Source organism: Apostichopus japonicus, chromosome 7 (genome assembly GCF_037975245.1).
Source record: "Apostichopus japonicus isolate 1M-3 chromosome 7, ASM3797524v1, whole genome shotgun sequence".
Taxonomy (NCBI): domain Eukaryota; kingdom Metazoa; phylum Echinodermata; class Holothuroidea; order Aspidochirotida; family Stichopodidae; genus Apostichopus; species Apostichopus japonicus.
Window position 1 is genome coordinate 13,112,301 of NC_092567.1, and position 26,800 is coordinate 13,139,100.

Below are 26,800 nucleotides of genomic sequence, written 5' to 3' on the forward strand. Positions count from 1 at the left end.
TGCGGTACCGATCAATCGAATGTGCGGTACCGATCGATCGAATGTGAGGTACCGATCGATCGAATGTGCGGTATTGATCGATCGAATGTGCGTTACCGATCAATCGAATATTCGGTACCGATCGATCCAATATGCGGTATCGATCGATCGAATGTGCGTTACCGATCGATCGAATGTGCGGTACCGATCAATCGAATGTGCGGTATCGATCAATCGATTGTGCGGTACCGATCGATCGAATGTGCGGTACCGATCGATCGAATGTGCGGTATTGATCGATCGAATATGCGGTACCGATCGATCCAATATGCGGTACCGATCGATCGAATGTGCGTTACCGATCGATCGAATGTGCGGTACCGATCAATCGAATGTGCGGTATTGATTGATCGAATGTGCGTTACCGATCAATCGAATGTGCAGAACCGATCAATCGAATGTGCGGAACCGATCAATCGAATATGCGTCACGGATCAATCAAAAATTCGGTATCGATCGATCGAATGTGCGGTATCGATCGATCGAATGTTCGGTACCGACCCATCAAACGTTCGGTACCGATCGATCGAATGTGCGGTACCGATTAATCGAATATGCGGTATCGATCTATTGAATGTGCGGTACCGATCGATGGAATGTGCGGTACCGATCAATCGAATGTGCGGTACCGATCAATCGAATGTGCGATTCCGCTCGATCGAATGTGCGGTATCGATCAATCGAATGTGCGGTGCCGATCATTCGAATGTGCGGAACCGATCAATCGAATATGAGTTACCGATCAATCGAAAATTCGGTACCGATCAATCGAATGTGCGTTACCGATCGATCGAATGTGCGGTAACGATCAATCGAATATGCGGTACCGATCAATCGAATGTGCGGTACCGATCGATCGAATGTGCGGTACCGATCGATCGAATGTGCGGTATTGATCGATCGATTGTGCGGTACCGATCGATCGAATGTGCGGTACCGATCATTCGAATGTGCGGTATCGATCGATCGAATGTGCGGTACCGATCGATCGAATATGCGTTACCGATCAATCGAAAATTCGGTACCGTTCGATCGAGTGTTCGGTATCGATCAATCGAATGTTTGGTATCGATCAATCAAATGTTTGATACCGATCGATTGAATGTGCGTTACCGATCAATCGAATGTGCGTTACCGATCGATCGAATGTGCGGTAACGATCAATCGAATGTGCGGTACCGATCAATCGAATGTGCGGTACCGATCGATCGAATGTGCGTTACCGATCAATCGAATGTGCAGAACCGATCAATCGAATGTTCGGTATACCGGTCGTTCGAATGTGCGGAATTGATCAATCGAATGTGCGGTATCAATCAATCGAATGTGCGGTACCGATCAATTAAATGTGCGGAACCGATCAATATCCGATTGATCGATAACGCACATTCGATTGATCGGTACCCCACATTCGAGTTAACGATACCAAACCTTTAATTGATCGGTTCCGCACATTCGATTGATCGGTACCTATCAATCGATTGATCGGTACCGCACATTCGATTGATCGGTACCGCACATTTGATTGATTAGTTCTATGGTACCGAACATTCGATTTAACGGTACTGCACAATTGATTTAACCATACCGCACATTTAATTTAACGGTACCGCACATTCGATTCATCGGTTCCGCATATTCGATTTAACGGTAACGCACATTCGATCCATCGGTACCGCACATTCTGTTTAACGGTACCGCACATATGATTTAACGGTATTGCACCGGTACCTATTTGTTTGTATATATCAGTAACAAGGTGTTAAATATCCCTTCTTAGTATTTATTTTACAACCAAATAGGGCATAACACCAACAACATTTATTTGAAGTATCATTACATCGTAGAATCACACCAGGTAAGAGCCTTTTATTCACTTCATGGTGTTTTCTTTTTGTCAGTGGCATATGAAGGTACTTTTGCTTAGGGGGCCTGAAGACTGATGGCCGTCCTGGGGGAGGGGTTTTGGTTTTGGATTTTTTTACATTTCCAGGTGGCCTCAGATGCAATTTGGTGCAATGTAGCACACTTCAACACCCACTCCATTTCGTAAATAATTTTGCATTTTCACATGGCCTTAGATGCAATTTGGTGCTCCCGAATGAGATTTTTTTTCTCATTTGAAAATGAAAAGAGGTTTTCTGACTTGCGAAGCGGGGGGGGGGGGGGGGGCCGAATGATACTTCCGCCTCTCCTTTTTTTCACTGGGGGCTGGCACCATAAGACCTCATATTGGGGCGACAATTGGCCAGCTGTTTAGCTTGACATATATTGATTAATAGCCTATCTTGTTAGAAATATACGGCAAACCGTACAGATATATGGAGTATCCCCGAAATTCTCCATGGAAATGTCTGTATAGTGATTAGTAAAATAAGAACTGTTTTTTATGTGGGGGTGAGGGGGATAGGGATGGAGTCGTGGGCTAGACCTATATGAAGTTTCGTGAAAGTGTAATAAGGCAAAACTAACTAATACAGTCAAAAGAGAAAATGAACCTGAGATAATGAAATGGTATGGAGCCGCGCCCAACCTGTAAATACAAACATCCGATTAGCGGGTCCAGATAATTATCTATATTGTTGCACGGAAAAATAGGTACCCATACAAATATATCAAATTGGCGTTCATTATAAATTACAAGCACCTAAACGCACACTAAATGTGTACATTTGTGCCTATATGTAGGAACGTACGTTGATAGGCGCTTGCTATATCTGCCAATTGAGCTGTTCGCTTCATATGTTCTCGGTCCCCTTTCTGCAGGTGAGTTTACATGAATTATTTAATGTCAAATACCAAAACTTCAACCAGTTGTATTAAAACACCTCTAGTTTTGATTTGATTAAGTCTTGGTTGATGATGTTGAGGCAAACGATGATATTTTACAAGACTACAAATATGTAACCACACGTGCAACGATGTCACAGAATATTACGTATAATATTGTAGGTTAGGTCAGCGAATAGCACTTATTCGTCGTTAAATACGTCAACTAAGTTTCGTATATTGCAGGACTTGGATCTGTGGTAATATAAACAGTCAATTAGGCAATTCAAGTAGGGTAATTAGAGTATTTTATAAAATGTTGATCACGTAGAGGTACGGTAGTAAATTTTTACTATTAGGCTAGGCTCACTGTTTCTTGACTGTTTAGTGTAGGCACAGACCTATCGTGTAAGAAGTCAAACCGTGCGTATTGTTCTTGAACATACTTGAAGGGCGCCACCGATTTTGTCGCACAATTAGGGGATTCACCGTAGATCAATATTCCAGGACCAATGTTGCAGTGTTAATTGTGTTTTACACTGGAAATAAGTTAAATTACTGCCATTTGATCAAATAATAAAAGTTGCTTGCTCTATCTACCAATTGAGCTGTTCGCCTCATATGTTCTAGGTCTTTCTGCAGCCCTAAACAAAACCACCCCGGTAGCAGCCCTAACCCATAGGATCTGGGGATGAGCAAACCATTTTTTTTTCTTGCCAAAAAAAACACGAATCTGGCTAAAAAACCGTTTCCCTCCCCCCCCCCAGTGTTCTCCACAGGTCAATTTTTTTGTCCGGGTGGTAATCACCGTCCTGGGGGTAATCGCCGTCCTGGGGGAGGGGTCTAAGGGGAGGGGGTGTCCCCCTTTTGAAAATTTTTGCCCTCCGAAGGTGGGCTGCACGCCAAATGGTGCAACATTTGGTGCTATATTTGCCTTGCATGTATCTCCAGGAATTGCTATTTTTTAGGCAGTGTTTTAAATTTTCTCTTACGTTTGTCAAATGAAAAAAAATAGGAACACTTCAAAATTGTTGCTGAAATATGAGTAGTAATGAATAGGCCCTAAGTCCAATGAAAAATTATTCTACACTGTGCAAGGCTAACCCAACACAGCCTGTGCTTGACTGGGATAACTGCCAAGTTCAGGCATATCAACCAATTATCAGTCCTTATTACACAGATGCACACAATGAATGAAAGAATGATAAATAGATGATCAAATAACAAATTAGTCTTTATTTATTTCAACACCAACAAGATAACAATTGCAGTGAGAAAGTTGAAATGAAATACAGTTTATCAACTTCATGACTTTTGAAGTTCGTAAAAACCTGTCCTTTACAACATTCACTGTATAGAGAACAAAACTCTGAAAATCAGTAGAGAAATTACCAATTGTGTACGAAAAGTAAGTTGGTACACCTTTCAAATTTTACGAAAGATCGAGCAAAATACTTTCGAAAAATTCACGTGAAACTGGCATATCGTGCTAAATGCAACTAATTTCATGTAAACAAGGCTCTAGTTCACCCATTTATGAATTATCCATAAGACCACATCTGGTGTTGAGCGGCAGAAAAAGAAAGTATTTTCTAGAATTTACACAAAAAAAGAAAAAATTAATATCCTACCATAGTTAAGTGTATAGTAAATAGCCTAACCACTTCGTCGGTTACGGATCTCACGTAACAACAAAAACACAACTTAAATTGTATTTTGCGAAGTTGACGTTCTCAACAAGGACATGGAAACAATATTTAGCATTTAGTTAATCATGCCAAGTGGCCGAAAACATGGGATTGCATGTTTTACTTTCATAAAGATGGCCATACTTTAGCCATTGGGCCTTGATATCGTGCTATGTCTGTATGGTATAGACTGTGCCTGGTGTATCATGGGGAATAGATTGTTTTGTTCATGCGAAAGGAGTCAGTTGGCTTGAGGTGTGTTTTACTTACCCTAATGTTACGGGGATATTTACCTACTTTTCTTGAACGTATAAGATAACATTTCGCATAACTTTACCGATCCTTTACTGACTGACCTAATTAATTTAGAGTGGAGCCAAAATAGTTTACTCCATGAAAATTTTTTTTGGAAACGTGCCAAAAATGTTAAAAAACAGGTGTTAGACAGGGGGTTGTTTGGCAAGGTACCTGGGAAAATTCAAAACACATGAAGCCAGCCTACCGTGATATTTAAGTAGGGTTAAACACTGCAGTTGTAAACTGATGTACGTATAGTGCACGCTGTTCATTGTTAGGCAGTCTGGAAACGGGGCTTTGCCGAACGTAGTTTGTTTCATAATATCGAAGAAGTTTCGTACCTCGCGGAGTCGGTGTTTATTTACGATATGTCATGTGTGTAGGTATTGGAGAATTTACAGGCATACAGGGGTGATGGGCAAATCGATCGCGGCCGCGGCAGAAACAAAACATGTATTTTCGATCAAATTCGTCACTCTTAAAGAATATGAGTGACTTTTAGAAAATGTTTGACGAGGTGCCAGTGTATTTTTTTTTTGTCCGGACGGCCGAGTTTTTCGTCCGGGCGCTAGTTTTATGTCCGGGCGCTAGCCAGCCCTTTCAAATTTTGTCCGGGCGGCGCGCCCGGACAAAACCGGTAGTGGAGAACACTGCCCCCCCAAATTCCATTGAAAACATCCAAATCTCTGACGGAGGTGTAGCGATCACTAAGATGGGTATTTTTAAAGCTTTACCGACAGCGGTCCAAGTCTAGTTCGTTCGCAGTAAAGAGTAAAATATAAGGAGAATAAATTCAAGAAATGCATTTCTCTCTTTTTATAAAAGTAAAAATGTTAAAAAGGAATGTGTTAGTGAAATGTTTTCTTAAAGTTTTAACATCACGCACACGTATCATTTGTCTTGTGTTTACTGTACTTCACCAAGTTCATGTTCGTGTTCAGAAAAAAAATCATGGTCATCCAGATCACCCAATGGTCTCTTCAGCTAGAAAACTACTCTGATAGTGACAGTACAAGTAAATATTTACTTACAATTGTCTAAGAATTTCCGTTAACTAAGGAAGGGCTTGCTCAGTCAGTTGCTTACTGTTTAACCTGCTAATGATGATAAAATAGAATTCGTTGGTTAACACACAAAAAATTAGTGTCTTGGGGGTAAACTAAATTTCTCTTCAAGGAGTTAATGAATTTACAGTCTACACTTTCAAGTACAAGTTGAATAATAATGCTGGCAAAAGCGGGGATTAGGTCGCAAAGATTATAAATTGTTTACATTAAAGTTGGAAACATGTGTTCCTCAACGTAAACAAACAACCAACTGAGAGACGCCTTGTCTGATAACTGATAAGAAGAAATAATGAAAGGGAACTTACAAATATAATAAAATCTATTAGCATACAAAGTAAACTTGTCCAACAGCAACATCTGTAATTTCCAGCCATATTTGCAACATTTTTACTCCTTTAGTATTCCTTGGCTCAAGCCTGATGCCAGGTGTTATCTTGTGAATAAAGGACTGTGATTGATCTAATGTTACTTTTTGCATCTTTAGTTGTTCAGCTCACAGAGCTAGCCTGTTATAAATGTTTGTCACTGCTACTAGGCCTGTGTTCTGGGCCGGCTGCGTGCGCGGCTGTACATGTCGTATGGTATTGTGGATTGCGCATTGTAACTTTCAAGTTTTAAAGATCAAGTTTTGAACACGAACCGTGCTCAATGTGTTTGAAAAGATTTTCTCCATGTCCTCTACTATTAAATTGATGTAAAATAATAAGAACAACACAAAGAGGACAAACACGTTGGATATAACAGTTTATTTTGAACTGCATCTGGTCATTTGATTGTGTACTTCTCACAACTACTAATGTTGGCCACCAAGGTCAGTTCAATACTACAAGGTCACCTAACTGATTTACTCATATAAGGGCTGCATAGCCTAATGTAAGGCCTAGCTATCCACCCTCAAGCACTGGTATATGACGTGTGCCGATCGTAGCTGACAATGTCGTCTAGCAGAATAGCTTTCTCTTGTTGCAATTTACTTTCATATTGCAAAAAGACCAGTAAATATGAGAAACCAAAGTCAACAAATGATGGATGGAAGCTTTAACTTTGTTTTTTCCAGTATTTGCAATTCACGTTTCAGTTTTTTTGTTGTTGGTTAAAATGGAAAATAATACCGAAATTCGGTCAACAAAAACCGGTTTGGGTACTAAAATTGTTTACCGTGCTAGCCTACCCAGGGGTAACAATATAAGATCTACATAGGTCTAACCATAGGCCTATGAGAAGGGGGAGGGGCTGCCCTTCCCTTCGCTCAGAAGGTTCCTTTTTTCAGATAAGCCGCTCTTTTTTGGGCATGCTTGTGTTGAAACAAAACTTGCCTCAGCCCCCACCCCCCCCTCCCACAACGAAGGTAGTCTACGCTTATGTACATAACAAAACAAAGGGAAGTATATAAGCTACCGCATATTTTCGCAAAACACTGAATTCCTCCCCTTCTTAATTTGCCCATGAAGATGGAGCCTAAAAGTGAGTATTTCTCGAGACACTTGTTGACACAATATTCTTAGTAGTACAGCTTGAGCTAGCTGGAACAATATTTTTTGTAATGCTATTTTACTGATAAGGGTCACCTCAATAATCGAGATGTATATGACTTCATAAATCCATATTTGTATCTTTGAAGAATCATCATTTGAATATTAATGGGTTCATTACTTCTCGTGCTTACTCTGAAGTTTTGTTGTTGTTCAAATGTCTAAACAAAAAATAATGGTATGAGCAATTATTCGAAATGAGGTTTGTCGGAACGGGTTCCTTCAGTCTCCTCACTGTTATGGGAACCAAAGTAGTGATGCACTAAAGATATCAAGTGCTATTTGTATCACCAGTTTTATATTGGTTGGCCGAATGTTGCACAAATTCATTATATAAATAATAAATAAATAAAAAACTGTAGAAACATCGCTTTCTTTTCAATTTGACTTGACCTTGTATTCAAAATATAGGGTTTTCCACATGTCCAGTGTATAGGGGTCAACCAAGTTATCCGTTTTTTGTTTGTTTTATTTTTGCCTATTCTGATATGAGCACCTGCTCAGTTGCTTTTCTAAACGACTCTCTTTTGCTCACGGTGTGCTCTTTTGCTCTTTGAGTCACTCATTTTATGCTCTTTTGCCCATGGTGTGCTCTTTTGCTCACGGTGTGCTCTTTTGCTCTTTGAGTAACTCATTTTATGCTCGCGTTGCTCACGGTCTGCTCTTTTGCTCACGGTGTGCTCTTTTGCTCTTTGAGTCACTCATTTTGTGCTCGCGTGCTCATGACATAAACCACATCATGCGTTTTTCTTGTTGCCTATTCTAATATGAGCACTTGCTCAATTGCTCATCTAAACGACATTGCTCTTTGAGTCACTCATTTTGTGCTTGCGTGCTCATCACAGTTAAAGGTGTGATCTAAACAATGCACGTTTACCCTCCTCATGACATTACCAGTCTGTCATGACGAAATGAAGCTCCTATCTAATCGAGTGGCGACTTAATGAATATGCGTGTTCTTAAAATGGAGCAAAAATAAATAAATAAATAAAAGCCAAAGACAAAAATTTCAAAGCATGCAAGTTGATTATCTCCCTCCTAAATATATGCGCCTGCTTACCGTGAATAGAACCAGACCGTCCAAGTGGAGACATCCATTTTTTGGAGATTTATCCTTAGTGAATATGCACGTTACGAAAACGGGTAAAAACGAATCAATACAAAATAGACACAAAGACACAGAATGCATGTTTAACAGAGAAAGGCTCGCTCTTTCTGGATTATTCAGTGGCCCTAAAAATAGCCGTTGAATTTTATCAATCTCTTTCAGTTCATAAACTAACGACCTCTTTGTTATACATAAGGCCTGTCCAGGATACTAAATATACGCTGGTCTTGTTGTGATCATGAACACAAAGGGTATTACAATTATACATCTACCTACCAGTCATAATTATTATTTTCTTAATGAGCGAAGGCTTATTCGTTATCCATGTTATTGAGTACCATTGAACATACAGATACAAATTCAGCGACCTAAAATCACTAAAGTAACTAGGATTAAAGAGGAAACATTCGGGTCTTTCCCCCCCCCCCCCCCCTTTCATTGGTTATCGGTTTTCAAGTGACCATTCTGTACGTGGAAGTTTCAGGCAGGCTTTGTTCAACAGGATGGCATATTGCCTTTTAATCAATTTAAACACTTAGACCTTCTTCCTCCTCCTCAATTAATCTTACCGGAATATCACTAAAAAGTTTCCAATAATATGCTGGTTCATGGAATATAATGGGAAAATGTTGCTCGTTCTTAAAACGTTAAAATCATTGATGGCTACATCTCAGTGACAGAAAATCTCAACTGATAAAAAATTGGGATTGCACGGGTGCGATTATTGATGGATACATCTCAGTTACAGGGAATCTCAGTAGATATAACACATTTTGATTGTACTGTGTGCGATCATAATGGCTACATCTTACCGGGGGAAACATCACAAGTTGGAATTGTACGGGTGCCATCATAAAGGCTACATCTTTCCGGGGGTACATCACAAGTTGGGATTGCACAGGTGCCATCTTAGGGGGTACATCTATGATGGAAATCAAGATACATCCAAATTAGGATTGCACCGGTGCGATCCGGGGCCCTCTATACTACTCTTGGGCAGTTCCAAGGATTATATATGCACAGAAAACATTCTTGTATGAATGTATGTACATTGTGATAACCCCTCCTCGTGGCTTTCCCACTACAGTAGTGGAAGAGTTTTGAGATATTTGACAGGAGGATGTAACTAATCATATTGGAAATTTTCAGGGAAGCTTTAAGATAAGAAATTATCACTGAAGCTATTCTGCAAGGGACTAATTGGTATGCCAAAGTTGAATACCACTTGAAATTTTCATTGTAACAGTTTACAGTTAGCAATATCAATCAACAAGCATTACTGTCCAATGAAAGTGCTAATCAAAATCAAATTGGTTTAGTAGTTTAAGATTTAATAGTAAGTAGCAAATTGCGGTGCAAATCCAGTTATTTTGTACTGAGCAACACAGATTTAATCCTTACATCCTGGGGCCTGCTCGTTTACAAGCTCTTCAAGTTCATATGACACCGTAACATTGGTTGGAATTGAAAAAAAGATGTACCTTGTAACAATGATTTTTCAGACAGATATCAGGAAGGTATCCAGGATTTTCAAACCCGGGGGGCGTGAATTACTGTCTAAGCAGAGCGCCACCATCGGTTGGCGCGCAGCGTACAAGAAAATTTCTGGTTTTGATACCCCCCAGATCACCGGAAATGGCACTTCTCGGGATTAAAAAGGACCAAACAGATGTAGACTTTTGCCTGAAGAACCAAGTATTTCCCCATAGTTTTTTTCATCCATAACCTTTTTGAAGATTGTCACCAGTCACACATCATGTTCGACCTCATCGCATCTCCTGTGGATCATTGCTTTTTGTAGGTGATTCTACGTCGTGGCCCAAAATACCGTCAACCCCATTTTGCAAGGTTTAAAGTCCATTATTTGTTCAGAATTTGAAAATTCACAATTCTCGTGAATATAATTCACTTCAAAACATACCCATAATGTTGCACAAAATTTCATCTATGGACAACCAATATAGAATAACCTCCTTCAACCCCTAACAGACCGGTCAAAAGTGGACGAGAGGGAAGTATGATGAAGAATGTTGGTCAGGGAGTTTTCGAAAATTCAGACACAGTTAATTTATTGGTGTGCAAATATTAAAACCTCTTATAACGGCTACTATAAAACTTCGTTGAAGAAATGAAAAAATACCAGATATTTCCAAAACCGAACACTAAACACATAGACAGATTGGAGGCTGTTCATCCTGGAACGCCATTTTCATGCTCACTGATATGATGTGATATCTCAGTGCTGTTTACTTTACAAATTCGAATAATTGAAATGAGACTGAAATATATAACATTTTCTGTTTATTTGGCTATGCCCCACCAGTGGCGTAACATGGAGCCTGGGGCCCCGGCTCCTGACCCAAAGGGGCCCCTATCAGGAGGTTCAAGCAAGGGCGTCCGCATACATGTTTACAAGGGGGGGGGGCAGTAGGTCATATAGGTGTAATACACTACTTGATACTATCTAAGCAGAGCGCCACCATCGGTTGGCGCAGAGCGTACAAGGATTTTTTTTGCCAACAAATACTCATAGATCGTCGGACCGTTCAAGTTGCATTTACACATCTGTTGTTTTGACATCTCATGTCTTAGGATTTTGACTTTCAATCATTTCAGTAATGCATTATGGGTCTGTATGCAATGAACATAACTAGACAACTGTTGGGGAAATCAATGAAATGTCAAATGCTTAATTTTTATTGAATTTATTTTCCAGGGAGAGAGTAGGACAAGTGCCGCCCCCCCCACTGTATGGAGTATAATGGAGACTACTGTACAAATACATTAATCAAACCTAGGCATAGGCCTAATTTCGGCTGAAACTTTGTCTCCATCTAAGCCTAAATTCCTGTGCATTTTTTACTTACCAGATACACCAAAGGCATCTTTATTCTTACATTTTATTATTATATTTATCAGGAAGCCTTGCCTTCTTTTCAATGAACACAGTTTCAAGTCTGTTGGGTTATTGTTGGGTTATTGTTTTATCATTTTTCAAAAAATCATATGTCCCGCTGTTGTACTCAGTACAACATTGGCTGGAATTGGGTTTTAAATTATATACTTTTTTTTCATTATAATAATATATAACAAAACTAGCTCGATACAGACATTAATACCCAATGAGCCCATGATCATGATGTCCGTATTAGGTATCACGTGAAAATATGTATATTGTCTTGTTCAGTCTTGCATGAGTTTTTTTTTCCAGTAAAACGGGCCCTCCCTATCCAAAGAGGTACCCTTTTTTCTGTGCATCAGTATAGCGGGGCCCCTATTGGTCGGGCCACCGGCTCAGCACAGTCCGAGCCCATAGGAGTTTCGCTACTTTGCCCCACATTCTTTTCATTCGAAAGACGCAGTTTCAAGTTCATTACACACTGAAGGATTCGATTCTCAATCTGCCTTCAGTTTAGGGAAGATAATGGGAATTTCATCCCTAGATATCGCTAGATATCCATACAGTACAGTGCCCTTGGGATTTCTTGGATTTTTCGGGTCCTGATCTTTGCAAAGTCGGGAGTGGTCACACTCCATGTAGGTCAGTGCACGACCTCTATGCGTCACTAATACACAATCCGATCACTTGTTATCGATGAAGTGGTGTGTTGCGGGATTTTGTCAAGGTCTTGGTACTACGGGCGAAGGTCATTAATTAAGTTTCGTAACTCATCTGGAAGCCATTAGATGGGTGGGGCGTTGGGCTGTGGGCCCATCATGTTCCCCGACGACTCGGTCGAGACCAGCCACAGTTGGTTTCATAGCACAATTGATTAAGGCGTCCATACACTTACGCGTTATAATAGACCATGTAGCATATATATATATATATATATATGCATTAATAATGAGAGAGGGGAATGGAAACATCAAAAATGGAGTTGTCTGTGTAAGGGGTAGGGTGAGGTGCATGCCCCCCTCCGTAATCCTCGATCCGTCACTGGCTACCCTGTGTATATAATAGTGATCAGCGCTGTAATTATGACTGTTCCTCTTCTCTTCCTGGTGTCTTGGCATTTATCTTCTACTCCCTCCTTTTCTCCTTTTTCTCTTTCTTTTTTTTCTTTTCCCTTCCTTCCTCTCCTTCCTCCTCTTTTTTCCCCCTCTTTTCCTTTATTTCTTCTCTTTTTTTCCCTCCTCTTTTTCTTACCCGGGGGGCGCGCCCCTGGATACCCCCCCTGAATACGCGCCTGTGTATGAAACAGTTTGTTTTTTATTATTATCCTTCATTGACAAGCAACAACAACAACAAAATAAATCTTTTTTTAATGTATCATTTCAGAGCTTATTTAAGGGTATAAGCAGTTGCCCCAAACTAATATGTAATATCAGCTAAATCTTGTAAATCTCTGGTGCTGACGTTACGATTATATTTTATGGCATTTTAGAACATAAATATTGCATATAAAAGGCAAATCTAAGGGTTATGCTGCATAAATTCAACAATTCAGTAACAAAAACAGTGTCACATGAGTAGGAAGAGCCATAATAGAGATATTATATACTACAGTATATTAATTCAAATCGGGGTGACTGCATTTTCTCTTTAAGCTATCACTAAAATATTAAGGGTTTGGGGAGGCGGTTGGTGGGTTTACATTAAGTCCCACACATTCCCTGCAGAAGATGGCCAGTAAAAAATCCCTTATTTGTAGAGGCCATTTATTATGAAGTCACATTTTGCTCAGTACTGGCATGCATGTTCAACAACTTACAGCCGAAGTTTTGAAAATCAAGCTGTTAAACCTATGTCAAAGTATATTCTGTACTGTTCATATAAACTGTGTTTAGGGTCACTTGATTGAAAGTGCTAATTCTATACCTTTTCGTAAAAAAAGTGGTGTTATTTAACCTGGAACAATAACACATTTGGAACAGTGGCAGAGCTAGGGGTATTGGTCAAGGGGGGCGAGAATGGTCTGTAGGGGTGCTTTCGACACTATCTAAGCGGAGCGCCACCACAGGTTGGCGTGGAGCGTTCAGATATTTTTTTTTTTTAGTAAAGATACACCCTAGATTGCCGGAAATGACCCTTTCCTGGCCTTGCTTATTTGCAGATAAATGAAGAATGAATAGGTGTCATCGCCAAAAAATGTGACAAATGTCAATATGTAGATGAGAGCGCAATAAAAAAAAATTAATAATCACGAATAAGTAAAAAGTGGTAAAAAGCTGAAAAGGGCGCCAGCAGTCCATTTGAGTCCGTCAGGGGGCATCCGCCCCCCTGACTGTATGGATGTATGTAATAGCACATATGACTCTTTCTGATAGTGTGCAATAGTTAATAATGCACAGAATTGAAGCAACATAAACACTTAAATTTAACAGTGCTATGCAAGTTTGTGTTGTGAACCATCAGTTAATATGCTTGAAACAGGAATCAGGGTGTTTTCAGGGTTTGCCTTGATGGCATAGGCGTACGAGGCGGGGGGGGCAGGGGGGCAGACTGCCCCCCCAAATTTCCAGAGGACAAGAAATTCGGGCAAAAGTCCTGAAAAATTCGGGCAGCATAAGAGGAAAAAAATGTATATATATATAATGCGTTTTGGGTTATTTGTTTTTTGACATTAATATTAATATAGGCCTAATGATTTTCTTTATTTAGCATCATGTTGCCCGAATATTTCCGTGTAACACCATCGTAAGCGCAGCTCATCTGGGCTACCACGCTTTATGCACTATCATTTTTTTTTTAAAACTAGTCAACTGTATCCCTGGACATCCCCTACATGAGTGTATATAAGAAACATTTTCTTGTTCATGGATGTTGGGGGGGAGTGCCTACAAGCCTAGAAGTACAGGTTTATCATATTCTTTGTTATTTTTTATATTTTTATGGTGAGACAAATTGCAGTCTCACCCAACACAGCGACATTATCCCGCCTACGTGTCGTTGAACAATGTATGTTTTCTGGAGGTAGCTGAGTACTGTGTTAAATAATTAATACGGTAACTAAATAGGAGCTTAAAAAACATACTGTCCTATTTTTCCCCTTCAAAGTGATGTTACCATTTTTTCTTCTTCAAATTTACCAAATTTTTGAAGAAGTGTAAATTTCTAAAACGTGAGATTATAAAATAAAGAATGTTTAGATGCAACTTGCAAGGCCTCAGAAGTGCCATTTCCGGCAATCCGAGAGGCATTTATTGCCCAAAAATTTCTTGTACGCTACGTGCCAACCGATGGTGGAGCTCCGCTTAGATAGTGTCACGGGAACTTTCGGGCACAAAAGTTTCTGCCCCCCAAACGGAAATGGTCCCGTACACCTATGCTTGATGGGGTAGACTCACGGCCAAATGGTTTATTAAGAGAGAGTGTGTATGTGTAGACCAGCAGCCGAGATAGGAAGCATGAGTACTTCTCACATTTGGTATGTGGATGAATTATATTGATTACAAACTTCCATTGTGGAATTTGAGTTCAGCAAAGATTAAAGATGAACATGTTATTAGGTCAGGCATCTCAAAATGGATAAAACTAATGATTTTACATCTAAATGTTCAGCTGTTTTCATGTATGAACTTGTCTTTGCTGATAGTCAAAATGCACTTTCATGTTACCAGATATATACCAATACATACTTGCATTATTACAGAAGACTAAAGTTTGTACTATGCCATTATTGCCATAACACTGTAAGCTACATGTCGACGAGCCCAGCTAACATGCATAAGTGAACATCAAGATTAACTATTGTTGCCAAAATAAAGGGCATCATACCTATATCGTCTTAGCATTTGGGATATATACAAATGAGGGATAAAGGCCTGTATTCAATTGTAAAGTGAACTCTCACCCTTAACCGATTAAGGGTGAGAGTTAACTTTACAATTGAATACAGTCGTTTGTTATTTCATTAAACATATATTGGGCCATCAGTCTTTATTATAAGATGTTTCAATACCTTGTAATTGTAGAACAGAATGATATCAAGAAGACTTTCTGTCCAAGTAGTAAGCTTTGTCTTGTGAACAGCAGAATCCTGTTGTGAAGTTACTAAAAATGAAATGTATGTTTCCATTTCTGGTTTTTTATGTTTGGTTGAGTAAAGATAATGTACTTTTATGATTACCTGATTCAATAACATGCAACTTGTCTTGTATGATAAAATATAACAGATTCAGCACATGACTCAAGTATGATCCTTCAATGAGAATGCACAGATCTTAACTAAGATTTCACCTAGTGTGCAATAATAATCTAGGCTTGTGATGAGAATGCGATTTGCTTATGGATCATCTTCTGTGTTCATTTTCAGATATCCCACCACTGAGCAGCAGTTATTGCAACCTTTCCTTGCCTGACTACAAGAACCCTGTTTTGTGAACCTTTTGTAAGCACTTAATTTCAATATATAAAATTTTAGATAAAGAAGATTCAAACTATTTGCTTCTAATCGTTCATTATTAAACAAGAACAAAAGGGTTTTGTTTATACAGGAAATTGAGGTTTTGTAGTCTGGGCAGCCAAATCCCAATGCCCTCACAGACATCCTGGGGAATTGAACACTTTTGCAGGAACATGGATATTTGCAATTTTGCATGGCATTCCCCCCCCCCCCCCTTTGAAGTCTAGTGTGAAGTCATCGGAACCTCAGTGCATTTTTGCATTCTGGTTTAAGTTCCATTCCATGCATGAAATATTTACCTCTTTCATTTTTGACAACATTTATTTTGCCAAATTGATGAAATGAAATTCTTACATGTACCTGAAGCACTCCCTACTATCTTCACATTACTCAGGAGGCAGTGAAAAATGCTTTGAGAGACAAGTTTAGAAATGAAAGGTGACACATGAACTCTGATGAAGTATCCAGGAAAAGAAAAAATCACAGTCATCTAAGGAAGAACATGGAAGTAAACGTAAATATTTTACAATTATACTTGAGGGAGAAACAAAGGAAACCATTGATATGCATGTGAAGGACATGAAGCAAGAATCTACCAAGAAGCAGCAAGACGAGAAAAAAATAAAATCTCTGATGGCAAAAACATTCGGACACCGAAGATCTTTTATTCTCGAAAGGAAACCTGTAATAGACATCAAAGACACTTACCGGTTGTTATCTGCCTCAGATATGGTTAGTATGTTAATTTGCTTACCCCTTGTTATACTTGTAAAGTGCAAGTTCTAGGCTTCCCAGTGTTAAAAGTTTCCCTTAACAAGGGCTGCATATACAGTCCTGGGAAGTCTCCACCATAATATAAAAACCCATAGAGGCTGTTCTAGAATTGGTTGCATACATCTGCAGGGCTTCCTAATAGTATCCATAGAATTATTATGGTTGAGGATACCAAGTTGCACATTATCATATGTGGTCTATATAGACCCAAGATGAACCTGGTTTACAACATATACACCCAATTGAATACCAATTACATCCACTTGAAATTTCAAGTTGGATGATACAGTATTTATAAGTCAGGAAAGTAATTGGTTTCATACTTAACAAAGCTAACAGAAAACCGAACCTGGAATGTCGGAAACAAAATGTAATTCTTATCCACCAATACAATCCTATAAAGGTCTATAAGTGTACCAAGAAAAAATAGCATCCAGAATCAGTAGGAAGGAACAGTAACTGCTAGGTTGCTTTCTTTGTAATTGACACTTTCTGTCAGTAAATGTTTAGGCAAACTAATTGGGGGACAAGGGCGGCGGAACCGGGGGGGGCACAGGGGGCACGTGCCCCCCCCACTTTTCCTCAGATTAAAAATGTGCCCTTTTTCTACATACAAATTTCTAAATAAAAAAAGAATTTACAAAGCGAAACCCACGTCGAATGAAATATTTCGGGAAGTTTTAAATGTTTACTACCACAGGCGTAGGAGCCCAATTTGATTTGGGGGGCTGTAACGACTTGCCCGAAAAATATTACCAAAATTTTTCACGCATGTGCATATCACATAGGCATGCGTTGGTTTTTACATCGCATGCCAATAACATACAATCATTTGCCGTGTTATAACCCTTCCAACTTGGTTAGAATTATTGGGAAAGTTGTTACAATCATAATGATCATAATAATATCAGTTTAACCATTGAAAAAAAAAGATAGAAAATTACTTTTATTTCAGTATTTTGACATATTTCATTTGCTTTCATGCATGTATCGATCGCGTGTGCAGGGACTTGGACTTTATAATGATTTCACCTCATTTTGTCTTTTTCCTTGTTTCCCAATTTGCACGTTAGATACTGCAGTGCTAGTAGGCATTGTTTCCTTGAGAGGGGGGGGGGGGTGGCGTTGATGGAGTGATGTGTATACGCAAATAAGATAATATAATAAGAGTTATAAAGGGTACTAAATATCAGGCTGCATCAGTCCAATCGAATTTCAGCAAAGTGCCCTTCGACGTTGGTGCCCCCCCAGACTAAAAGTGCTTCCGCCGCCCTTGTTGGGGGACGTTTATGCTACAAAATATTCTAAACAGATATGCTAATAATTCTAAACAGAATATTCTAAACATACATATATACATATTGTCCATTTTCTACTATCTTCTTTAAACAGATTATCCAAGACTTTTCAACCCTGTGTGATTGGCAAGACATATCTGAAGAATTTTTCAGAAACCTAGATGACATAGCCAACAACATTATAAACTTCAAAATGATCAACCATTCAAAGGGTACCTTATATTTTCTCCTGGATTATTGGACACACATGCAGAGGATGTTATCTCCAGAAGAAAATGCAAGTAAGTCTTTACCTGTTATTGTAGTGTGCACAGTACACAAACCTTACATAGTTTCTGAAGGCTACAGTTTTGTATTTTAAGTGCTTTCTCATAAACAGTTTTATAAACATTCAAGAAACTATAAATGTGAGCTTGGATATATCTAGAGAGCAAAATGAAACCTGTCTTGTTAATTTTATATGATTTTGGGTGGTAGAAATGACTGAAACTATACCACCCTTTAAAAGAATACCACACTATGTGCTGCTAGGTTACATGTAAAATATCTACACATTCTATAAAAAAGGTTTTGAAAGTCCCAGAGGTACACATGAGCTGAAAAACATGTTTTCTTTATGAGGAAGAATGAAAAGAAGGTGAGTAGTCAAAAACTCTCTAATTTACACTGTTAAGTGGTCAGGTTTGACTTCTGCACTCACATTTTTGTGCGTAGTAAATATGGAAGGATGGGTGGTTGTTTTATTGACCTAACATGAAGAGCAAAAGTTCTTGAAATTGTCCATGGTAGTCTGAATATATGTCATCTTCTACTGCCAGACATGGAATTTTGCCCGAATATGTTTTTTCTGTCAATTATGTGACTACTTCTAGCCCTCATCACAAAATGACTGTGTTTGATATGCTGAGCATAGGCTATTTACACACTGTCATTGTGCTTTATAGTTATAGCTTTCTCTCTTATCCTTCATTAGATATTCTTGTTGATCAATGTATTTTTAATATGCTCTTAAGGCCTTTATGAAGAAAGACATCAAGTTTACTCTCATCACTTACTGTTGGGATAAGTACTGATGGTGCAAGTCCAAACCCCTCCCCCCCATTTTGGCCACCCTACCAATATTTCTAAAGTATATTTGTGTCCTGACCTTTTGTGCTAAAAGTTTGACATCAACCCCCTCAAGCGACATTGCTCAAAGAACACCAATTGCCCTGCACAGATGACTTATAGTGAAGAAACTTGTACGATATTCGAGGTTAGTATGATGTCACACTACAGCCTATGATCCTGGGTATGACTAACTATACAGCCTATGATCCTGGGTTGGATATGATGTTAAACCACAGCCTTGGGGCGAGTAGTGCCCGTAGGTGTGTAGTGCCCTGTGGCGAGTAGTGCCCTCAGGTCAAGTAGTGCCTCAGGGCATGTGGCATTGTGGTGCCCCTGTAGTGAGTACTGGTAGTGCCCTTGGGGGAGTAGTAACCCATGGTGGGTAGTGCCCTCACAGTTGGTAGTGCCCCTGTGGAGAGTAGTTCCCTGGGGCGAGTAGTTCCCTGGGGCGAGTAGTTCCCCCAGGGCGGGTAGTGCCCGGGGGAGAACTTTATATAGTGCTTTAATGGACAATTTTATGAATATTTATTTGAATTTTACAGGAGTACAGATGAACACACTAATTCTATTTGCGATAGTGTTCTAGGAGGAAAAAAGTTACCCCAGTAGTTCCCCCAGGGCGAGTAGTGCCGCCATGGCGAGTAGTTCCCCTGGGGCGAGTAGTTCCCTTAGGGCGAGTAGTGCCCAGGGTGAGTACTGAGTAGTGCCCCATGGTTGAGTAGTGCCCCTGGGGCGAGTAGTGCCCAGGGTGAGTACTGAGTAGTGCCCCATGGTTGAGTAGTGCCCCTGGGGCGAGTAGTGCCCCCATGGCGAGTACTTTACATAGTGCTTTAATGGACAATTTTATGAATATTTATTTGAATTGTTATTTTACAGGAGTACAGATGAATACACTAATTCTATTTGCGATAGCGTTCTAGGAGGAAAAAAGTTACTGCCTGCCTACCTCACTATAACCAAACGAAAATCCAAAATATTAACTACGATTCCTACTTTAACTTTATTAGAAAAACTTCAGTTGAGCTCATACTTGTATTTAGCATAACTTGAATTGAGAGGCAAACTTTGATTGGGCTTATCCTTTTAATATGCTGAATTTTGATACCTATTGCTTTTGGTTATATTGAATGGATGCATGTCCTCAACCTTGTGGTACCTACTCTCCAGTGTATATAATTCCAGAACAAGTTGGTATTATATTAATGACTACATCATATACAATCTTGTACCGACAACTAATCACTGTGCCAATTGGAATAATTTCTTTTACTGATTTATAAGTGTCATCAGAGGAGACCCTCTTGGATCACTTGTGGAGCAGATGTAATGACAATTGAATTGACAATTGTGTCTGTCTGTCTGTCTGTCTGTCTGTCTGTCAGATTGTTGTTGATGTTACTGATTGAGATTTTACCTATCAAAATTTATTTTATTTCTATATTTTATAGACTATACTATAAATGCTTCAAGAAAGCCTCAGCAGGCTGGTGTCCTCCAACACCTAGAAAATCTGATTCTTCAACTCAACCAGGTAGATGGTGACTGTGTCAAAATGGACTGCACTTCAGATAACCAGCTAATAGTAGGTATTTGCACAATGTTGATGAAACAGGTTCTCAGTACAGTTATAGTCTGGCGAATTGATGATTGTGGATTCTAGGTAATTTTTCTAGGACAGAATTGTCGTATATATCTCCTGATGACTCATTCATGCAGTGGAGGCCTTCCTGTGGGATGTCTTAAAGTCACCAATGAAAGCAGTAACACAATGAGGTGGCTATGGGATGGAAAACATGGTATTAGTAACCTGTGTTAAAGATCTGCTATATGCTAATGATGCCAAACAACTTGATGATGTGTACACGTCCATGCTAACAAATAACAGTAATTAAGTATACAAGCTTCCAAGACTATGTTAAGCAACTGTATAGCCACAAAGAACAATGGGCCCTATGCTATAGAAAAGACATTCCGGTGAGAGGAATAACACAAACAATTATTTGTGAAGCCGCAATGCGTGTTTTGAAGGATCGTATTCTGCAACGCAGCAAGGCATTTAATGTTGTCCAGCTTCTTGATTTTGTGTCAACGAGAATGATGGACTTCTATGAGCTACGCATGTTGGACATTGCCAACAATCGCATGTATCATAGCAAGAAGAATAAATTCTTGCCACCTGCAAGTTCCATCGACCAAGAGCAGATTGTTTCCATATCTGAAACACAGTATAGTGTACCCAGTTCCAGTGAAGATGGCATTGTGTATACTGTAAATACTGCATCTGATATAATAGAAAGTACTAGTGAGTATTCAGCTGTGCCGTCAGATGAATATGGAGCACTTCTGCTGTATAAGGCAGCTTAAGTATTTCAAAATGCATATCTTGCAAGGACTGCACATTATAATGTCTCCCAAGAGCAACCCCTACAAACCAGAGTTAAAAATAACTTAAAGAACTATTTTGACTTGCTGTCATCCGAGAAGTTAAATGACAACCCAGAATGCTATGCTCCTGCTATTGAAGCATTCATTAAATCTGGTAGGAAGCTTCATACCGATGCCGCGTTACTTTCTGCATTGAATTGCTTTGGGAAGTTTTCAGGCTTAAAATCAAAATGCAGGAAAAGCAGTCTAGTCAGCTTGAAAACCATTGGTTTGCAGCCAACTGCATTATCCAGAAGAAAGATGCCTATTCAGGGCAGATCTTCTCATGGTGGAGGCCGTCCCTGTAAATCATCGCATGTACAGGAACATCGTTATGCAAACATAAGAAAGAAACTGAAATTCTCTCCACTATTCTCCCTAAGGGTAGACATGCACCACATTCATTGGCCACCTGTGTTACTGAAAACCATAGCTTTAGGAAAGCGACATAGTGCAGTAAGCCATGTGTAGACTTGAATTTGAGTCATTTGATGGACTGACTCGACTCAATTATTGCAGTTAAATCATTTTTATTGACAAAATGCATGGATGGTTAGCCAAATCACTTTGCCAAATGGTAATCTTGGTGTTATAGTTGAGTACTCTTATCAGAGAACCAAGAACCGGAGTACTCCTCAGCAGGCTTGGGGTAATCGTAATCAGTAATCGTAATCGATTACAATCGATTACATTTTTTGAAGTAATTGAAATCGTAATCGATTCCTTTTGTGAAAATTACAAAGTAATTGTAATCGTAATCGATTACAAGGGCAAAGTAATCGTAATCGTATTACATTTATGATTACAGTGAAATTTGAATGAGAAGGGCAAAATTAGTAGAAATGATTAAAACTAATTCTTACTATTGGCTTTTAGTGTGACCAAAGAAGTGTTCCTGCTTCTAGAATTCTCTAGCACAATAAACTTATACTAAGAAGTACTGGGGATTTGATCGCCATATTCAAGGATTTTTTATCACCTGAATTATTCTGTTCAATGCTGCCTCTCAGCGTTCACAATCCTTTTGCATACACAACTGGTTGATATTAGTTGACATGGTGTGCTTATTATAGAAAATTATTTCATTACTATATTAAACACTTAACAAACAATAACAGTCAGGCTGACAAAATACACCCTTTAAATTCATTTAAGTAGTAAATTTGATAAATAATTCCATTTGCCATGTTCAGTGGGCCACAACGCTCAGGTGTAGCAGCTATTGAAAGCACATTGCTATTTATGTCAGTCTATTGTTCTCATTTGAATACAGAAATACTGCAAAACGCATTGGCAGCTAGCATAAAAATTCTTGTGAAAACATCACGGACGGGACATTTCAATGTCCATTAGTAAAACATTAATTGTTCTCATCTCATGTTTTGGGAAAAAAGTTATTCAGAAATTTGCCTATATTCCATTGTCCAATAACCCATCCAACTTTGCACCATTTACACCTCTTTAATTAATGTAATTAACCTTGTTGCTGAAAAAATCACTGCAAATTAAGTATTTTGGTGGATCAGAATTTGCTTTACCCCTTTTGATGAAAATAATTTACTCTTACTTTGGCCTCCCATGTACTGTGGAATGCCCCATTTCAAAGCTGTTTAGTTTTATTTTGGTGTTATAATGTAAAAGAGTTTTTAGTTTTGCTGCTTTATGCAGAAATTATTAGTTTACAAAATATAGTGTTGCATGAAAATCTTCATTTGTTTTACTTTAGTATTTGTCTGTTTTACTCTGTCTGTTTAAATTGTATTTTTTACTGGACTTATGGGTTACACATCTTAAACGTGTTAAGGCATAAATGTGTAATGCCTGGTAGGAATTGTAGATATACTTCCACAATTTTGTCCGTATACTGTAAATGCCCTTCCTTTGCCGTATTTCATTGCCCTATTTTCCGGCAGAGAGTTATATTAAACAGATAGGCAGAGGATTGTGCAAGTAACCACAATGTAATCATGATTGTAATCACGATTACATTACAATGTAATCGTATTACTTCAACTTTAGGCTAATCGTAATCGTAATCATAATCATACATTCTCAAGTAATCGTAATCGTAATCGATTACATTCAGATGTAATCGCCCAAGCCTGCTCCTCAGGGCTCTGTGCAGTGTAAGCAGGGGCGTATCCAGGATTTTCTAACCCGGGGGGCGCGAATTACTATCTAAGCGGAGCGCCACCATCGGTTGGCCCGGAGCGTACAAGAAAAATTTTTGGTTTTGATGCCCCACAGATCATCGAAAATGGCACTTCTCGGGCGTGAAAATGACCAACCAGATGTACACTTTTGCCTGAGAACCAAGTATTTCCCAATAGTTTTTTTTTCCATCTATAACCTTTTTGAAGATTGTCTACAGTCACACATCATGTTCGACCTCATTGCATGTCCTGTGGATCATTCATTGCTTTTGTAAGTGATTCTACGTCACTGCCCACAATATCCGAAAGCCCCACTTTTTCAAGGTTTTAAGCCAATTATTTGTTCAGAATTTGAAAATTCAGTTTCTTGTGAATAAAATCACTTCAAAATCCAATCTATGGGAAACCAATATAGAAAAACCTCCCTCATCCTCTCCTTCCTCGTCTTTTTCCCCTTTTTTCTTCTCTTTTTTTTTCTCTCCTCTTTTCCTTACCCGGGGCACGCCCCCAACACCCCCCTAGATACGTACGCACCTGGTTAGCGCTAAGCAGCACTATTGCGGGAGTCCATCACTTTCTTGTCAATCCCGCTACGATAATTGGTGGGGGTGAACTTCCCCCTGAATTTTTTTGGGGGAGGGGGGGTGGGCTGTTTCATAATTTTATCAGCTTTCAATTTATACTACTTAAGCCAAACTGTCATTTGTTAATGCATAAAACTAGTACAACCTATTTAAATGTTTAAAAAGTACAAATTTATGCTTAATATTGCTATTCGTGATCCTGAACCCCCAACCCCACCCCCCCTAAATTTGAAATTCCCCCAAAATATTTGTATGTATGTATGTATGTATGTATGTATATTAGATCCTCCTGCAAGCAGGAACTCGCGAAGAAGCCTCATTGGCTTATCAAAGTCGCAAGCTGACCGAAGTCAGTCTCTTACATTCATATTTAACGTCCATGATTATGAATTGTTAATTGTCAACAACTCTGTAACTGGACGACATACATTAATCTTGGAGTGACTCGAACCGGGGACCTTTTGATTGAAAGGCACCGGCGTTTACCACTGAGCTAACACTCCATCACTCCATTTGGAAGGGGGAGTCCACCCAATAAATTATAATCATAGTGCCAACACTGGCTCTGAATACTTAGTACCATTATCAGAGTCCAAGTATTTCAAGATCTTAATATGAGCTCTATTGTATGTGTACGATACAGTTGGGACTGAGTGCAAGTTCTTTTTTATCATATACTTTCAAGTACTTGTGGAGTGTTTTCCAATACTGTTGAATAATTAAACTCCAGCATTGCAAGTTGCGACTCTGCATTCCCTGGGTAATTGATAAAATCTACACAGGCTTATACAAGAACACAAAAGCAGCTCTTGAGACATTCCCTAGGGAATGTGATAACATAATATGTACACTGTCATATATGTGTAGCAGGGGTAGTATAATTTGCAGACAAACCAAAATATGCAATGAATGGAAAGAAAGTAAGTGAAATAAGTCCAAATCCAGGATATTTGGAAAATTACTAGCATATTCCGAGTACTTTTGATACTAAGTACCATTGCACAAGTAAGGGTACTTTGTCATCCGATATGGAGTACTTTAACATCCGAGTACAAACACTAACAAACTTGCAAATCAGTACTCTAGTAGTACTAGAGTACCATCCATTTTTCAAGCATTACAACACTGGTGATGTGCCCACTTACTTCTTGCAAAGTTATTCAGAAAGTTTGGTAGTCAACAAGTGCACTGTAAATTAAAAGTGTTTAGATTTGAACACCAAAGTAAACACTAGGCTGTAACAGCCTTTGAACACATTGATCTTTTGCAGTTATGTCAAACATTAGTGTTTAGGCTTTGCTTCGCAGTGCAGTTTTGTATATATTTGTGTATTATTATTCTTGTATTGTATTTTTGTTCTCTAATTAGTGCTGCGATGTGGATGGAGCAGCACTAAATGTGCGTTATGTATGTGTGTGTCTACTGTGTCATATGTGTCTGTATGTATTTACAACTTGAACATGGTTTTTAAATGCAAAAACATATTCAAAGGTGTTTAAAAATAAACACATGTAAGCATTTATAGCAGTTCTGCTTTTGAACACCAAATGTTATTTATATTGTAACACAAATTTAATATAATTAATATAAAGTGTAAATTTGTTTCAACTGTTAGTATGTGTAAATTATATATTTTTACACTGCATTTTACATTAATCTTGATAGAAATATTGATGCATAGGTAGGTTCTTAATTGATGAAATGCATTTTTTGCTATGATATATGCTATGACGTAATTTGCATATCATATTCAATAATTTCATTGTTTTAGGCTTATGGGCTATGTGTTAACACATGACATGCCATACATATGCTTCAAGGGTCACATATTTAAACACTGCGTTTATTTAGGTGGGACGATGAGTCACTGTCACACAGAGTCACACAGAAATAACCAATGAGGTTTAATCAGTTAGGGTTGAAACACTAACTCGAGGCGGAGTGTATAGCCTAGTGGTTAACGCCGGCGTCTCCCAGTCATGAGATCCCCGGTTCGATTCCCCGCCGACAGCAAAGTGTGTCGTCTGGCAAGGGTGTTGTTCAATAACAACTTCCCGACATGGACGTTAAATGGATATGTGCCGAGAGATTGGCTTCGGTCAGCTTGCGGGTCTATAAGCCTCCATGGCTTCTTTCGCGAGTTCCTGCTTGCGGGAAGATCACATATACATACATACATACTATGCGTTCATTGTTAAACATGTGATATGTCATAATAAACACATCACACGTCTCAATTCTTCACAGTGTAGTACTGTATATCACCATGTTTGAATTATTATATATAAGTATTTTTATGGTATATAAATTATAATTTGTCAATATATATCTGTTGTTTTGAAAATAAACATATATAACTGGAACATTATGTTATGTACTTTATAAATCATGGCAGATAGCACTAAAGTGGGAACCCTTTGGAACCCTTCTGTGGGCCAGATCAGAAAAACAAGTTGAACCTCTGCATGACAAATCTCTGGCTATGTGCCTGTACATACATAGGCTTAGGGGGTGTGGGGGGGGGGGGGGGGCTGAGCCCCTGCAATAATTTGACTAGGGGCCATTGAATACCCCTCTTTACACACTAATTTGTGAGGAAATCAATATT

At 38.9% G+C, this 26,800-nt stretch overlaps 1 protein-coding gene and 1 pseudogene across 2 annotated transcripts; both read left to right on the plus strand.

The window, feature by feature from the left end:
• The first annotated feature begins 2,718 nt into the window (after positions 1-2,718).
• On the plus strand, positions 2,719-20,866 carry LOC139969382 (uncharacterized). Of its 2 annotated transcripts, none has more exons than XM_071974277.1 (5): positions 2,719-2,805; positions 15,760-15,834; positions 16,244-16,581; positions 18,016-18,202; positions 20,480-20,866. In XM_071974277.1, the coding sequence occupies exons 3-5, from the start codon at positions 16,414-16,416 to the stop codon at positions 20,689-20,691; spliced, it is 567 nt and encodes a 188-aa protein (XP_071830378.1). In that variant the 5' UTR covers positions 2,719-2,805; positions 15,760-15,834; positions 16,244-16,413; the 3' UTR covers positions 20,692-20,866. The 2 variants fall into 2 exon arrangements, with proteins under 2 accessions (XP_071830378.1, XP_071830379.1); XM_071974278.1 differs by having other exon boundaries at positions 16,247-16,581.
• On the plus strand, positions 20,698-26,572 carry LOC139970207 (uncharacterized; annotated as a pseudogene).
• The last annotated feature ends 228 nt before the right edge of the window (positions 26,573-26,800 follow it).

Bases quoted from the DNA above. Each gene is read 5' to 3' on its own strand.
- LOC139969382 (XM_071974277.1), top strand. From the start codon at position 16,414: ATGCATGTGAAGGACATGAAGCAAGAATCTACCAAGAAGCAGCAAGAC. The intron at 16,582-18,015 runs GTTAGTATGTTA...TTCTTTAAACAG, and splicing joins TGTTATCTGCCTCAGATATG to ATTATCCAAGACTTTTCAAC. The intron at 18,203-20,479 runs GTAAGTCTTTAC...TATATTTTATAG, and splicing joins ATCTCCAGAAGAAAATGCAA to ACTATACTATAAATGCTTCA.